Source organism: Tenebrio molitor, chromosome 3 (genome assembly GCF_963966145.1).
Source record: "Tenebrio molitor chromosome 3, icTenMoli1.1, whole genome shotgun sequence".
NCBI classification, from domain to species: domain Eukaryota; kingdom Metazoa; phylum Arthropoda; class Insecta; order Coleoptera; family Tenebrionidae; genus Tenebrio; species Tenebrio molitor.
Genome location: NC_091048.1, coordinates 16,007,005 through 16,025,630, shown reverse-complemented (window position 1 = coordinate 16,025,630; position 18,626 = coordinate 16,007,005). Strand labels below are relative to the sequence as shown.

General features: G+C 35.4%; 1 protein-coding gene and 1 long non-coding RNA gene across 4 annotated transcripts in view; one reads left to right on the top strand and one right to left on the bottom strand.

Moving 5' to 3' along the window:
- Positions 1–18,626, bottom strand: part of numb (NUMB endocytic adaptor protein) — a 41,797-nt gene that overhangs the window by 10,759 nt on the left and 12,412 nt on the right. Inside the window, exon 1 of one of the 3 annotated variants that reach the window (XM_069042749.1) lies at positions 249–989. The exons of the other annotated variants lie outside the window; for them this stretch is intronic. Within the exon in view, the coding sequence (XP_068898850.1) occupies positions 249–320 (72 nt within the window). The 5' untranslated portion in view covers positions 321–989. Of the gene's footprint in view, positions 1–248; positions 990–18,626 lie in introns of those variants that run through there. 3 annotated transcript variants of the gene reach the window in all.
- Positions 17,826–18,339, top strand: LOC138126945 (uncharacterized). The gene is made up of 2 exons (XR_011158012.1): positions 17,826–17,972; positions 18,156–18,339. It is a non-coding gene; the product is annotated as an uncharacterized lncRNA (long non-coding RNA).

Here is an 18,626-nt window from a genome sequence, read left to right as displayed (position 1 = left end):
AAAAATGTTTACGTAAAAATAGCAAAATGATATTGTCATTTTGTTTTCTCACGATCCTTGTTTAATAAAATCAACGGTACCTAGTCAAATTATTGAGTCGTTGACTCACCTAATCTTACCCACCTAACAACAGTGGCAATTTCTAATATGAGTAATATGTCTAAATAATAATAATTGTAGCTGAGTAATAATTTTAAAAGTGAAAATTGACTCAGGTGCACCAATGAATTCGCAAACTAACCACATACCGTGTGAGGATCTCCGAATTTTCCGACATTATTCCTTTCGAGGGGTTGATGGTTCGACGGATGATTTCCCATGTTGCTGAATTTAAACACTCACAAAAATAAACTCAAACGGCACCACAAAATTTTTCACCCGTATTACCATCCGCCAGAGCAGATGCGGTCCGTCAAACAGATGCTTGGGGTAAACTGCTAGACCAGTTCGTTAACACAGGTAAAAATCATCGTCGTGGAACAGGAAGAAGCTGGTCAGCTACAGAACCTGAAGAATGCAGTTGCACCTATGTTCACGTGCTTGATCACATTCGAACCCAGCAACGATCCGAAGCAAGATTTTCTTCATCGAAGACAGAGAAGCATCTTGCACACGAGTAGGTACTGGACGACCTTGAAAACGTGGCCTAATCCAAAACGAAGATCATTATTCCAAGAGATCACCAAACAACCACTTTGCCCAAAAACAAAAACACCTGTTATCTTATCAGCGGATCACAGACGCTAAGCACTTCTGGTGATTTTAATACGACGTTAAGAACCGGCAACTTTCTGAGCTTTGTTTTTGATATGTAACAAGGAATGTTGAACTAACGGAACACTGGATATATTCAAGTGTTTGTTTGATGTGAAAACGACGAAAAAAAGAATTTTCCGAAACGAAAACGACGGTTAAACGGTACCGGACGCGACACGACTAGTGTTGGGACTTGCTTCTGCTTATACAACGCGATGACGGTTAAAATCATGGATGGAGTGTATCCCCACATACTTCTACTACCCATTGTGAAAACGTCGCAACAGGTAAACGCACTGTATAAACTCGACACAACAATTCTGACCAGTTCCGATGACGACTTCAAACTTTGAACCCACAATTTCGAAAAAACATTCCACTTTCAATTTATTCAAAGTGGGCCGCGTCGAATTAACATCTTAATGAACACCAATAGAGGGTGGATGTAAGTTATGATTAATTTGATTAACAACATGAACGGTTAAATTTAGATACTCGATGTAAACATGGTAATTATCTCTCCTGCCGCAACGACCGCGAATAAAATTGCAACGGACGAATAAAAATGTGAGTAAAATTTTGCATAACTGTGAAACATAAAATGAAAGATTAGCTGAAACGGTTCAGGACCCGAACAGTTTACACGAAAGGACGGCTTTAACTGTATCCAAATCGAAATAACCGGTTCGTGTAAACATTTGCAATTAGATTCACAGGATGTAATTTAGCGTTTCTTATTTTTACAACATTGTTAATTCAAATGTCTTTTGTTTAGCTCATCCTTCTAAGTTTACACGAATTAAACACGACTAACGTAGTGATGGAAATCCAATAAAATTGTTGATGGAAAAATAAACAATTTTTTTAATGTAAAGAACTGGTGGTGCGTACTTTGCTCCAATTAAAATTCTCATAAACCGGACGTAGTTTAATTATTTCTAGAGCTCTAAGATACTGAGCGTTTATTACTTTATGTTTTATTTCATTATACAATACCCTGGGGCACGATTTTAGCCGCACATAAGGCTGTGCTACCATCAATTATGAAAAATAGGGGTGCTCACTTATTCATAACCCCGATCCCCGACTCTAAGCTCGAAATTTAAATTCTCCACAAAATGTAATCAATATCAGAAAATAAATATGCTCTCAACAAATTTGTGTCAAAATCTGTCTAGCGACATCCACATAATTATATTTTATGTTTAAAAATATAACTAAATAATTAGGAATATAAAATAGTGAACCTAGATGGCACTTATGAAAGAAAAAAGATTTAAAAAAATCTATACGTTGCTGCAAGCCTGCAAGCTGTAGAAGTGTAGATTATTCCAGTGTGCTTTAGGGTTGAACTAGATGCCTTCCTCCATTGACATCTACTGTACCTTAAGATATGAAGTATGCACTGATTAATATTAGAAATGTTACAATTATAAACTCTGATATTGATGTTGGATAAGTTTGGTTTTTAAATTAAAAAAAAACTACGCAGTGAAAATAAACTAGGCAAAAGTGAATAGGGAATTCCACAATTTTTCTTGGAACGCATAATAATTCCCCCAATCCTCCCACGTATTGTTAAACGCTAGATAAATTTAAAATGTTACAGGTACTTGAATCATTACATTTAATGTGTATATATTTATATTTCTAACACATTTCATTACAAATTTTAATCTGTATTTATAAAAAATTAAAAAACGGAAAAATTCCCTATTCATTTTTGCCTAGTTTATGAACCGTGTGATGTTAATTATTGTTTCAAGTTGTTCCGTAGCTCTGCAGAAAAATTCGCATTATTATTTACTTGGTGGTTTATCTGAATCAATTTTTAGTACAAGTTTTTTTAATTGTTCTAAACTATTGTTGAAATTACCAATTCTTCAAAGATAAATGATACGACGAATTTAAGCGCTGTTCCTAATTTTATGGCGTAGCTAGCTGTGGTCACGTGTCTTCGTATCTGTCAAAAAAGTTAAAGCTATCGGTGAATGGAGTTTACCTTGTTTCGTATCAACGAAGCTAATAAAGATAACAAAGTTTAAATCACGATCAATCACAAACTAGATTTGGATCTCAGAAGGTTGGTCGAAACGATATATTTTGCTGTATATCACGCCCACCAAAATGAATACTCACAAAACAATAAAAATTAAACGATTAAACGTATGCAAGATGGCATTTAGAGTAAGAACTGACATTCAGCACTAAACGATTGTTATATTTTTGTGTATGTTCTTCTTGTGTTGAAAGTTGATCACACTGAAATTCTTTATTATAAGCATATTAGCTGAGCGTTCAAACTTCCTAATATGAACTTTGTCGAAAGTAATTGTCCTAAATTCACAATCAAGTTAAATTAAATGTCTTAATTTTATTTATGTTGCAGTTGAGTTGGAGTTTTTTCCCTTTTAATAAATTTCCTCCTTTAGGTTTGCAGTCTATCCAAATTGCATATCCAATTTTTTTCTGATCTACCTGCTCGAAGCTTGAGAGCTAGAGCTGCTTTTTTTTAAATTTGGGTCGTTTTCATATTCAACTTGAATATCTTGTTTTTTTGCTTTAACCAAACGCGACCATCTGCTAATGTCCCTTTCTTTGTTCTTTTTTAATAGTTGTGTAAATTTTTATTAAGAAACCGAAAAATCTTCTGCTCGCTCAGATATAGTATATTACATACCGAGGTTTATATACTATTTTATTCACAATCAATCATTTAATAAAACAAGCAACATTATGATAATAAAAAATAAATAAAAACCAACCTCCGTAATATTATCATTTATTTCGGCAAAATATTTTATTCACAATCGGTTAGTAACGTAGAGCTTTTCTAACCTCTTAAAGGTTAGAAAGTGAGCGATTACTCGTGTACACATCAACCGGTCAGTAATTGTGAAAAAAAGAATCAGTAATGAGTCGTAAGCGGTCAGTAATGAAACCCATAACTGACCTGTGGTGGCGCTACTGTCGCACCAATCGCGAAAATCTCTGTACATTTTTCTGGTATCGTAATTTGCTTTTCTCAGGTAAGAGATTGAGTCTTAATTTGTGTGCGGATTCCCGCAATTCTGGGGAGGGTACACTCTATTTCACTATCGCACATTTTGTTTGTTAAAAAATGTGAGCAAATCTCAATTTGGTTTGACTTTTGTGAACTAAAATTTAATACAATCTCAATCGTGTACGCCTAAGTTTTATCAATTACAGACTTCAAAACAAATTACCAACATAATTTAAAGCATTTTGATTTTCGCAATCATAATAAATGACGTACCCTGCTCTTTGCTTCTTGCATAATTTGTATAATATAGTAAGGCAAGACTGTGAAATGAAATGCAATGTTCAAAGTGAAGTTTACAAATTTTTATGTAATCAGACATTCATTATAACAACATTAACCAAATTAGTGTGACCTGTTGAAATGTGCGTTTACGTTTTTCGCTATCATTAGAACCACTTTCAAATATAATTCCCCTGCAAACACCACCAAGAATTTGAAACTAGATTAATGGAACTATAGGAATTTAGGGGAGAAACCGGATATCAATCAAGAACATTCGCAGACGGTGAGTCAATAACATGAAAAATCTATCTGCACATCCACACAAGACTTGTTAACAAAAAAAAAAACGCACACAATTATGCGAAGGTCGCTTTGCATTACACAATGCTAGATGCAGAAAAATGGTGGGAAACTTTTCAATGCAAAAACAACTAAGAAACAGCACGGTTGGAATTCTATTCACCAAGATACGAAGAATTTATTTTAAAGCGTACTGGCGTCTGGTAACAAGTAAATTTAAAAGATGTTATTAATAACGGCCATTTATAAAATAAACTACTTCCCACGCGAATATCCGGTCGGTTTCAGCACTGGACGAAAAAAATAAATAAATTGAAAATGAAGAGTGAGCTAATTAATAATTAGTGACGCAGATGAGGGGAAAATTCAAAAGAAAATTACGACAAATTAATGTATAAGTTGTTTTAATAATTTCCACCAACACTTATTTTATCAGAAGCAGCCGAATGATAAATAACTCCAGGGGTATTTAGATATACAATTACCATAATAAGAACGATGACGACAATTACGATAAATTGTTGCTCATAAAAGGTAACCGCAGTACACTCGACATTAAGTTATGTGTATTCAGTTATTTTATATTTTTAATGAAATTAAAAAAGTTCACTAAGATGTATTTTGTAACGGGGTACGTAAGTCAAACTTTAATAGTTAATTAAGTATTACAGCCATTCGTCTAGTAGGGATTTCATTTTTGCACCAAAAAAGGAAAATGGAAACAATGTTGCACTGATTTATAGAGGCAATATTAAAAGATGAGAAGTCTTTAATCATCTCAATTTTTCTAAAATTTGAGTCGTATCTCACGCAATTTTTTGTTGACCCCTCGACAAGATAAAGCTATTTTTCGAAGAACTTTACTAAATGTGTAATAATAGCTATTTGTACAATAAGTTAGGAAATGTATTTTTTTCCCGTATTAGGCATGTGTACGGAAAAAATGGATTTCCTACGTATATTGAACAACGTTTTTCGTGTTAATTTAAGGAAAGTCTTAAAAAAACATGAATTAGTTGTAGATTGTGAGGTTATCTTTGACAGATTTCAAGTTACGTATCTCAGGAAACGCGAAACGATCAAAATTGAACTTTTAGTGTTGAAATATTATTTCCGCACTTGTTAGGAAATATTCCATTTTTCCTAACTCAAATTAGTACATATTCAAATATGTTAGTCTAGTAGAAAAAAAAATTAAAATTTATCTTTCAATAAATTTATTTGCAATAAGAACTGCATTTACATAATAATTACTCATTTAAAAATGATCAGTCGTGGGTCAACATAAAAACTGATTTTCACTAATTAAGAGATCATTTGATATACCGAGTGGAACAAAAGTATCAAATAATAATCGCTGTAACTTTTTAATTTGAAAAATTATGAAAAAATGTTTAATATAAAAATTGTTTGGTTTATTATCATACATGACGTTCAACAAAAATTGTCAAGATTCTTGATATTGCATTTTATTACTTAGTACGTTAATTTTATCACCTTTGTTTTTTTTTAAATTTTATTCCTTTTCCCCATAATGACAAAACTGTATTTATGAATACAGAAAGATACGCTTGTTTGAAAATCACACAAAAAATGTATGGGTGCTATTTAAAAAAACCAAAGTTGGTTGCCATAGCAGCGAAACAAAAGAAGATAGGAACAAACTAGAAAGACCAGATGATGCAGGATAGTACACCAATCAACTTTTATATTAAACATTTTTTCATAAATTGTCAAATTAAAAAGTTACAGCCAATATTTGATACTTTTGTTCCACCCTGTATGTAAATACAGTTCTACATAATCTAACCAAACCTTAGAATTGTAGTACAGTTTCAACTAAGTTTTATTGACACAAACGCAAGATATTTATGAGGTAGTACCATCAAGTTCGACAAGAAGACCACAAAACAGCTAAAACTACCAAAAAATCAAAATTAAACAGTGTCGAGTCAGTGTACTTGTACTTGTCTACAAAAGCTGCAATATTTGCGGATTAATCCCACTTAAAATCGATTTGAAAAGTGTAAAAAATTAATTATTAACATTGGTCAACTTTCCTAGTTGGTCGGTGAAGCTCAAGGAATTCGCATTTAGCAACTTGTGGGTTGTAACTTTCATTAATTTGAACCTTTCCTAACTGGAAATTGATTGATCGAGTAAACAAAAAGCCACTGAAAAGATAATTAAGTGTCTATCATATCCAACTTTCCTCGGGCAACCTACGACAATATCGAACAGAGATCCTCCTTTAACACGACTCACTCTAATCGCCCCAAACAAATCAGTTAATTAAAACATATAATTTCGTTGCTAATTACACAATTGAATTCCAAATCAAGAACTAATTGTGGCGATTTCTGAAATCAACGTATCTAACACCAGTAAAACAAGTAATAATGCAATCATCACCACAGTGCGTTGAACTTGAACAATTATTGCGACATTACTTATGGCAAATTTTGGTTTTTCTACCGGAAACTGTCCATTTCCATGAAAACGTGTTTACTCAAAAAGCTTATCCATTGTTCTTCCTGTCGGTTAATTTTGTATTATGTAGATGATGGGAATTGGGTGCGAAAGTATGGGGAACACTCTGTCGGAATATCCCACGGTCTTTACCCCGTCTAACGGACAACAATACCTGTCGTGAGGGGGGCACTGTATCCGTATGTTGGCGCCGAAGTCATATAGGATCTCCCTTATATTACATCCCAGACGAGGAAACCGCACAAATGGTATATTATAATTACGTGGAAATTATTGACGGGGGTCGGACTCCTCTTCGATTTATTATTTTACGAAATACTCACGGTTCCCACAGGAATTCACTCCCAAAAAATACAGTCAGTGATCAACACCCACACAGACGCGTCTATAACTTAATTACTATAATTATTATTATTATTATTATTATTATTATTATTATTATTATTATTATTATTATTGTTGACGGCTAACAGGCTTGACGCCCAATTAGAAGCCCTGCCAAAAAGAAAATGATACACAAAACACAATCACAACACAACAACCATTACACAGAGAGCATCCCAACACCCAGGCTACAACTACCGAGCACTCATCTGAGTAGGATCGCCCTAATTCACGAGGAGATGGAGAAGAATTTTTTGATTTGCGAAATGCTGCAACAAAAAATATCGATGTGGGCCTCGACACTCTGGTAATTTCGCAGCATTCGAGTGACGGGTGACTTGAGCCCGATGTCAGTGTGGCGCTGACCGATGTAGAAAACACTCCTTACCCTAGATCCCGACCGGCTAACCCTCAAGCTGATCCTCTCCAGAACATGAGGACATTCCTGCAGCCCTCTGAACAATTTGAACAAAAAGATCACCGAATGCTCCATGCGTCTATCAAGCAGAGACTGCAGACCAACCTCACCGAGCAGAAGACCTTGTGGACACCCACGAGGCGGATATGCACCATTCAACATGAAGACTACATTCTTCAGGAATCTGCGTTGCACTCGCTCCAGAAGAGAAGAGTGAACATCATATATCGGTGACCACACAAGGGAAGCATACTCGAGCCGGGATCTCACATAGGTGATGTACAGAAGCTTCAGGGTCGCGACATCAGAGAATTCCCTGCCAGCACGCAAAACAAAACCCAGTGCCCTGAAGGCGGTCCCCGCAATGGTCCGAATGTGTTCGCCGAAGGATAGTTTGGAATCGAAGATGACACCCAGATCTCTAATAGACTCACGTCTTGTAAGAATGGAGCCGTTGATTTTATAGTCAAATAAGAGAGGCTTGGTCTTCCTTGTGAATGAGACTATGCTACACTTAAGATGGTTGAGAACAAGGTTATTTAACTTACACCTTCTAGAGATCTCCTCAATACAGCCCTGAAGTCGAAGAGCATCATCAATCGAGTCTATCGTAAGGTAAATCTTCATGTCATCGGCAAACAAGAGGTGCGGTACGTCGAGATCGTCCACCAGATCGTTTATGAAGATATTAAAAAACAGCGGACCCAAAACAGAACCCTGCGGAACGCCAGACTCCTGCTTAAAGGGCTTAGACGCATACCCATTCACTCCCACGTACATAAATCGATCGCTTAAATAAGACCTTATTAGCTCCACAAGATTATCCGAAAAACCGAATGACTCCAATTTGATCAACAAAAGACCATGATCAATCCTGTCGAAGGCCTTCGAGAGATCCGTGTAAACTACATCCACTTGGGAATGGTTATCTAACGCATCAGATAGATACAGACTGATCGACGCCAAGTTCGTCTCGGTGGACCGACACTTTGTGAAGCCATGCTGATTCGGAGATAGCTTGTGGGAGACATAATGGAGTGAGGAATTATACAGGACATATTCAAAAACCTTTGCAAAGTTACTGATTAAGGCAATAGGCCTGTAGTTGGTAATCTCCGATCTGTCATCCTTTTTGTGAATGGGGCGCACGGCCGAAGTCTTCCATCTCATAGGATAACAACTAGTATTTAATATTAGGTTGAATAGGAAACACAAAGGATCGGCGAAGACCGCCGCACAATCCCTTATCACAAGGCTTGGTATCTCATCAGGTCCACTAGTCATGTTAGGTTTAAGGCATTTTATGGCTTTAAGTACATCATCGTCTGAAACTCTCGTCAAAGTAAGATTATCATACGGAAGAGAAGCAGATGGGAGAGTGCTGGCGGCATCCCTCGTAAAAGATTTTGAGAAATGATCAGCAAAGCTAACAACTATGATTTGAGGATCCGTTATAGTAGCATTGTTAAAAACCATGGAAGCAGGAATAGAGCTGGAGTTATTCTTGGAATTCAGGAATGACCAGAATTTCTTTGGATCTGTTTTGATGTCATTGTTAACTCGTCTGACATATTCTTTGTACACAGCGGCAACATCCGCCTTAAAGCACCGCCTTAAGGATTTAAAAGTTTCAAAGTCGTAGACAGATCCGGTTGTCTTATAACGTCTCCATGCACTATTCTTCTTTTTCAACAGAGTAATCAAGTTCTTGTTGAACCATACCGGATAACTTCCAGAACACCTACCCCTCAACGGCACATGACAGCGAAACACCTCATTCAACACTGAATAAAAATCGGACACAGCACACTCAACAGTTGCACAAGCAGAGAGAAACGACCAATCCACACCGTTCAAAGCATCGTAGAGAGCAACAAAGTTACATTTCCTAAAATTGAACGAACTGCTTCGACCGATTGGAAATCTCTTGAACACATCACCTATGGTGACGCCCACCTCAAGAGATGGATGATGATCGTCGACTCTAACCAACGGATCACCTGAGTCGATCACGGAACAACTTAGACACCGATTGACAAACACCAGATCCAAGAGCCTATTGTTAGAGTTTCGAACATTATTGCATTGTTTCAAGTCGTAAAAACAAATCAAATTGTTAAGCAGTTGACAAGAGGTAGAAGCTTTGGAATGACCACATACTCCGTTGACGTAATCCGGAACATTAAAATCTCCCACAATTAATAGATTGCTGTCATATAAGAAATGCAAAGACATCAGAAGATCACAGAAGACCTTGTACGTAAGATCATGAGAGTTCGGGGGAATGTAAAGCACCAGGACGTACACAGCACGATAATTAAAATTAATCTTGACTAGCAAAAGATCGATTCTGGACATAACATCACAGACCACTTCGCACCTCTCAGCATTAAATTCATTCCGGACTGCCAGCAACACTCCACCACCCCGCCTAGGCCCTTCCGGAACAGTAGTGCGATCATGTCTAAAGACTGTGAAGGTTGACAAATCAAACAATTCACTATCGCTGATGCCCTCATGGAGCCATGTTTCGGTAAGAGCTATGATGTTATAATGCGAAGCAGCAATCGTAGAGAGATAAAAATTGTGAGTTTTGGTTCCCAGCCCCCTAACATTTTGATAATAGCAAACTAGAGAACTGACTGTATGAGTTTCAGATGGGTTGTGGGAAAGTGAAACATCTCTCCCCCGATGATACGAATGCAGTGGTTGCTATTCGAGACTAAGGACCCTGCTTTTGAAAGTAGCAAGATGTGATTTGTAAGTTGTACACTTGGAATTATCCCATGCCGCATGGGTACAGTCAATGTCCGGATGCTCATCTCGAAGCGCCGAGCAGTTAATACACTTTAAAGTTGTGGATGTACAGTCCTTAACACAATGATGACCGGCACACCTGGGACAAATCGGTTCAGTCTGACGACATTGTCGCGAAAGGTGATGAAAGCCCGAGCAATTAAAGCAACGCCGAAGATCAACAGCATCCCACACTCTACAGTAATCGTACCCAATGAGAAGTTTACCCGCAGCCAAAATGTTACGATAAGACGCAACATCCACCTCCAACAACGCCTGATTAAGGGTGGTATTGTTGCGCAGCGGAGAAAACTTTTTCAGAACACAGTTAAAGTTTTTACTGAAGAGGGATTTGTTCTGACTCAATATATACTCTAGCAATTTGTCTTGGGATACAGAGGAATCAATGTGCGAAATTCTAACTCTCGGATGCAGCAGAGGCAGGTCCTTCACGTTATAACCTGACAATCTGTCAGATATCAAGCCCTTAATCCTGGTGGAATCTTCCAGACTATCACAAGTAATAATTACTCCACCACTTCGGTTCCCCTTAATATTAGAAATCGCTATCTTGGAAGCTATGGGGTCAATATTAGTAAGTAAATCTTTCTTGATATCGGAAACAGTCTGATTTTCATTTTTCGGTCTTAGAATGACAGATGACTTTTTAGTGACTTCCGAGTAAGAAAGAGGTAGATTATTGGTAACTGCTCCGAGCTCAACCGTGTTGGTATTCTTTAAGTCTTTTATCAAAGTATTTTGAGCTGTAATAATTTGACTCTGTTCTTGGACAATTGACACACATTTATTTACGGATTCAGTTAACAGATCAAGCTTAGATGAGCCCTCAATTGCGAGACATTCATCACAAACAAATTGAAAATTGTTATATTTATTAAAGACCTTTACATCATTATCATCAAATTTCAAACATTTTATGTGAAATCTAGATTTGCACACGTAACATTCGATGCATTTATCGAAATGTTTCAAAATTGTGCTACATAATTTGCAAGCAGGCATTATGCAGATACAAGCAATAAGCAAGAGAGGCGAGGAACAAAATTGGCAGTATATTCAGTAGAGTGTGATAGCACTGATAGCACAATACTATCAGTAGCGCAAAAAAGGTGGTTTTTGCCGCGACGAAATCACATCTCCACCATCAACAACACGAAAAAAGTATAAAATGGAACAAACTCACCCAGCAACCAGAGTGAGAAGAAAAAAACAAAAAATGGAGACGAGAGGACACAGGCCCTATGCAGCTATGCTGAATTCGCTCCCAAAAATCCCAGGGAACACTCGACAAAAAGCGAAAACAACGGAGCACACACGCACGACATGCACACGCGTCCGTATATAATACCCATAATCGTAAGCACATCCACTTTTTCTTCTTGTTCTCAGTTCACGCTTTCTAAATTTGACTCACCGAAAATCATATTGCAAAGTTACGCAATGGTCCACACAAAAACTATTAAAAATCAAGATTTCAGTAAAACTGAGTACGTAATTGCGACGCAGGGGTTGTCGGTTGAAATTGGATCGGTTCGTTGACTTTATCCAATTAAGAGACCTCTTTCCGAGAAACAAATTTGCAAGGTTACATGCCGAATGAGTCTTTGTCAAAACGAGCGAACACTGCCATCATTTAGGCAACGTAAATTTTCACACAGGTTTAATGCAATCTGGGAAAGTAATGCTTATGATCGGTTTTGTGTGCTTATTGCAGCTAGTCGTAAAACTTCGGTTACTACTTTCAAAATAAACACATTACTCCCAGACGCAAGCATTAAATTTTTATCTTCAATCGTGCCTTTACGTACAGCAAAATCTGTTTTCTTTCCAAATAGATTATTGCGAATATTATCAATGCGAAAAAGATATCTTCACATAAAAAATAGTAATTACGGAATATTAATACAACTGTAAAGCATAATGCCTCTTAGATTTTCGAGAGATTCGATAAAGCTGTAGCTGTAGCTATTAAATTATGCAAGATAATGGAACACCAGAACGCTATAATCAGTTTATTTGACTATGACAACTGCTTTCGTGTATCTAATTCTATGAAGAAAATAATAACTTCAGTTTTACTTTATTGTTAGTTACAGATATAATTATGTAATAATTATTATTACTGAATGAAATTTGATGGACCACTTGGTGTTCATTACAATAACACTCTACTGTTTCTTCTACACCCATTACACTTTTTTACTAAAGCCTTATTAAAGCTGCTTTAAAGTCACCAAATACACTTTTTACTAAAGCTTTAGTAAATACATACATTAGTATTCGATGTAGGTAAACAGTAAAGTATTTTTTGAGTTTCTGGGTTATAGAATGTATAACCATTATATTCTTCATATTCCACTATGATACACGTTGTCGTAAAACGAGCATACGTCCGATACATATCAAGCTGTCCTACTCACCAGGTTGATTTTGTTTTGAATTTCCAGGATGTGTTCTTGATTCAATACTGAGAATATTTGACCCGAATACAAAATCGTTTAGCAAATGGGTTTATTATTAAGTATTCATTTCTTTTCTTCTTAGTATGCCTTCGAAATTAAAACCGGTCAACTTATCACGATCCTTATTACGAAAAGCCGCTCAACAATCATAAACCATAAATTTCGTCATTTAACTCCAGGAAGAAAATGTTATATGATACATACATCTTCCTCTCCTTAACAATCCATTGACAATGAAAACACAAATAAGTGAGATTTTAGAAGTACACACAGGTGTCCCATAGTTGCAAAAAAGCTCCATAATTTGTTTGCAATTAAAGATATCAAATTTTTACTTTTTTCTAGATGATAGCTACGCTTTTATGCACATTCGGAAAATCTTGAGGTATACCTATATACAGTGTGTCTCAATATTATAAAAACACTAAAGTTATGTTTTTTTAAAGGAACCTACCCAGTTTGATTTTATTTTTGAATTCTATGCTAATTTTTTTTTTACGTATCTGCCATCGTTTTTGATCAGTGGCGCTTTTTTTACCAGAATTTCGAATTGCAGGGGTCCCTTCGAAAATTCGTACCTTCCAAATCGTTGCACATAAATTAAAATAATTGACGCCGTTTTATTTCTGAATGTTTGCCGCGTCTGCTGAGTGTTTACTCAACAACCTGCTCAGTCGCATATGGCTACTGCGATTTTTTAAACATAACGAACTAAAAATGTCAAAAACTCATTTTTTTCAAATGTCACCCCGTATTTATTATAGCACTGGTCGAAAGCTTTTTTGACAACCTTTTGAACAATATATGGTTTGTATAATCGAATCTGAAAATCTAGGGTGCTATCCTACAATCGTTAAATTTGGCGCAATTTTTCCGTTAAAAAAACAATACAGAAATCTAGTAGGCCTAACAAAAGATAATCACACAATATGGTCACTGCATAAAGATGAATCAACAAACAAAACAGTGTTTAACAATTAAGCATTTAATTATTTTAGTGATTTTTAGTGATTTTAAGATAGCACCCGAGATTTTCACATTCGACTATACAAACCCTATACCGTTGGAAAGCTTGTCAAAAAAGATTTCGACCAGTGCAATAATAAATGCGGGGTGACATTTGAAAAAAATGAGTTTTTGACAATTTTAGTTTGTTATATTTGTACAAACATGTTACGTTAAATATTAGATTAAAATTCTTATATTACAATAATTGTATTGTAAAGATCATAGCCTCCAGCTATATCTAACCGGTCGGGCCAGGTAAGCCACCCACCCCTACCAGAGACGACTGGAGGGTAGTTTTAGTTTTTAGAACAGAAGATTCTAAACTCTCACAAAATAAACAGGAGCCCTAACTTGTGTGTTTGAATCTCAAATCATCCAGATTAACAGGCATTCTGTAGATCAAACAATCGATCGTACAGAATCAAACAATATTTAAAAAATCGCAGTAGGCATATGCGACTAAGCACGTTATTGAGTAAACACTTGTAAACAGATGCGGCAAACATTCAGGAATTAAACAGCGTCAATTATTTTAATTTATGTGCAACTATTAGGAAGGTACGAATTTTCGAAGGGACCCCTGGAATTCTGGTAAATAAAGCGCCACTGATCTAAAACGATGGCAGATAAGTAAAAATGACCTGTGTAGATTTGATTCACAATTTAGCATAGAATCCAAAAATGAAATCAAACTGGGTAGGTTCCATTTAAAAAAACATAACTTTAGTGTTTTTATAATATTAAGACACACTGTATATATACCGCAATATTTTCCGAATATGCAGTAGAAGCGTAGCCATCATCTAGAAAAAAAAAAAAGTTGATATCTTTAATAACAAACAAGTTATGGAGCTTTTTCGCAACTCTGGGACACCCTGTACCTATATAACGGGTGTTTTTTTTTAATTTGGCGTCGAAGTAGGTGTTGAACTGTCGATTGTGAACGCACTATACAGGTAACGGATCACGGATCAGCTGTTTAAATCTTACGCTTTTACACGAATGGTGCGATCTCAATCGACTCTCCAATGCCTACTTCGACGCCAAATTTAAAAAAAACACCCTTTACAGTGAGGGACAAAAGTAACGCAACAATTTGATAAATCATAAACTGTTGAGTTTTGAAAAAAGAACAAAAACAGGTCGATTTTTAATTCCAATTTCACGTTTGTTGGACGCAACATTTTTTTTATACAGGCTGTTCCTTGTCAAAGTAATGACGTCATCATCTACTTTTTAAATAGCAACCGATATTTATTCGTCATCATTTTGATAGGTCTTTTAACTGTCAATATGACAGAATAAAAAAAATTATCCCTTACATTTAAAAAACTTGAGAAAAAAAAATTGTTGAAAATCAAAAAATTATTTGTACTGTTTTCTTTATTAATGATTAATTTATTAACTAATTAGTACCGAAAGGCATTGCCATCACACAGAGAATCAAAAACAATACAACTAGTACCTATTCTACTAGAAAACAAATTTTTATTTAGAGTCAAATAAACCTACTGCACTCTTGTAAAGTGTGAACATAAAGTTTGGAAGAAAATTCATAGTAGCGTTATGTATTATTTTTTGGAAAATCGCTGGGACAGGTCGATTTTATTTTGAAAAATGCCATCCTGTAACGTACAACTTGTTTAAATGACGTCATTGGTTTTTGATAGACCTTCCCACTACCTAAACAATGAATGAAAAAAATTGGTACCTTACATAACATTTTTTTTGAGAAAATGGCAAATTTTATTTTAAAAAATTAATTTAATTTTTAATGCAAAAATTTTAATTGACCTCAAACAAGTACAAACAACCATCTAAGGTTAACAATAAAGTTTAACGCAAATGTTGAAATTATTCCCTGCCAACCATTTGGCACTTACCGACACTTTGTACACTGCGCTGAATAATGTCAGAGCTTTTCGTTCCATTTTAGAGCGAATTCGCTGCATTAAATCTTCTAAATTGTTTGTCGATTAAAATAAACCTTCTGTTTCAAATAAACCCATACAAAAAAAAAATACATCAAAAATTAAATTAAATTTTTAAATAAAAATTGCCATTTTCTCAAAAAAATTGTTATGTAAGGTACCAATTTTTTTCATTCGTCGTTTAGGTAGTAGAAGGGTCTATCAAAAAGAGAAGAAAAAAGTGAGGGTTGTCATTTAAAAAACCAATGACGTCATTTAAACAAGCTGTACGTCACAGGATGGCATTTTTCAAAAGAAAATCGACCTGTCCGAGCGATTTTCCAAGAAACATCACATAACGCTACTATGAATTTTGTTCTAAAATTTATGTTCACACTGTAGATGCAACGGTAAAATGTTCTTGTGAACGATTTTCATTATACTCGTAAATGAAACACATCTACTACATCGTACAGCCACCCACTTTGCTTGCGTAACATCTAAAGACAGACCTTACGAAATCGTCAATTCTAACCCCCATTTGCTTGTATTTTATTAATACAACTGATGGTCTTAGTGACCTAATATGAATATTAAATATTGAATATGAAATTAGGAAAACAAAGACCATCTGACCTAATTTACTGTCTCGTCTTCATTTTTGGAACAAAGTTGGAAGATTTTTTAAACTATCGGATAGATTAAAATTCAATATCCCAAACTCTCGAAAAAGTTGTGAAAAAAATAGTTTTTAGCGCGCCGAAAGCGTCCAAAATTAGAGATCGTCAGGTGCTGGTTGAGCCGACAATGGCGCTACTCTGGCGGCCGCTCGACGTACTATTATTTCGGCGCCCTAAAAAATATTTTTTTCACAACTTTTTCGACGGTTTGGGATATTAAATTGTAATCTATCCGATAGTTTAAAAAATCTTCCAACTTTGTTCCAAAAATGGTTTGAATATTTTTATCGGAACAACAGTTAACAGGGGGTTGAAAAATTAGGATGTAAAACCCTATGCCAGTCTTAAAAAAAACTCACTGTATAGGTCGTGCCAAAGCCAAATAGCCACCACCTGTTGAATTAACTAGGTGAAAACAAAATTACACTAAGTGTATAATGGCAATTTTGATATTACTAGGATGCTAGACCAATCAAATCTAAGTACAAAACGTTGCCGGTTGATTTTCTGCATAGGATGCAGTGTTGGTGGTTATTTGCTTTTGGCAAAGACTATACATATTGTTCTCCTAAAACTCAGCTTCATTAATTTAAAATTGTGTATTTCTTCTACGTTTCTAAAGTTTAAAAACAAGGATTATTTACTTTGCCGCATAGTATGTGGGAAAAATTCACCGTCGCACAGTCGCCGTAAAAACAAAGTTTCATGTGACGTGAACAGTGCGTATCTGCAAAGTCTCCATCACAGAAGGCCAAAAAGACCTTTTCATGCACAAAAAACACTCACTTCGCGCCCTTAATATAAAATAGTAATTTATTATACGAGTTTTATAAGACACCATTTCGTCGCACGCGTTTTTTAGAGCGACGAGTGCTACAAAGCAAACAAGTGCGACAAAATGGCTTATAAAACGAGTATAATACAATATATTTTTTATTTTGCCCCTTAAATTTAAAAAAAGTTCAAAACATAATGCTAGGCAAATTATATTTGGCAAATATAACGGTTGGTAACGCTGGTAAATAGACGAACAATTATAAGTTTTGAATTTAAAGTGTCGTGAACTGCAGTGATTAGTGATCACGTAGCAACAACTCACTATAAGTCACTGCCAACATTAAAAATGTAAGTAAATGTTTCTGAAATGCGTATCGAAAAGACCTTTTAGGTTATAATTGAATTGCACTAAATCGATTACGGAATTGACAATAAAACGAACTTATCTTACTTACTTATCCAAAACCATTTTGAATTACCCAATATTATTTTGTCAGAACTTGACATTCATTAGGCTGACGTTAAAGCATCTATTCGCGATTTCGACTACTGCGAGGGCGCTGCTGTTCTGACAATCAGCTGATCGAAAATCCTCCTTTTGAAATTTTCCATTTGTTTACGTGTTAATTTTTGTGTCCAAAACTCTTTTATTTGTTAATTGTGTGCAGTGTGTTTTTCAGTAAGGTAAGTGTATTCCTTAAAGTAACATTTTTTAATGTAAGCATCAAAGATTATGATGTAATTTCGTAAAACAGGCGTAAAATAAATAGAGGCGTAAAGATAGGTTATGGTGCATTAAATATTTTGTTTTCAAAACATTGAAAGTCTTTTAAAAAGTGGAAAACATACTATATGCTGATATTTCAGTTACAGGAAGGCTTTTCTTCGGTTAGCTACAATTTTTAAATACTTGGAGGCTTCTGCTGACAGTCGATGTGTTGTACAGTGTGATGGGATACAGTACAGGTAATTTTAGACTTTTTTCGTTAAATTTCAATTAAATTTTACTTACAGCAACAAGTTTTCAATAAAAATACATCAATAAACTAAATGTCTTTTTATTTAATACAATTACCTTCTCACTTATTATGTCAAGTGCACTACAGTCTACTTTGCCTGTAATTTTTGATGCAAACTTTCTCTGTGTCTGTGTCGTGTGTCCTTTTGGATAACTTTTGAGAAGGAACAGCAAATTCCTTCAATCGCAATTTTTGGGAAATGCTGCGTGGAGTTGAAAAAAGTAGAATAAACTACAAACTTTTAACCTCAAATTCATGGAACTTACGATTTATAAAATCTTCACGTAAAAAATGTTTTCCACATACTCGCATATGCCGT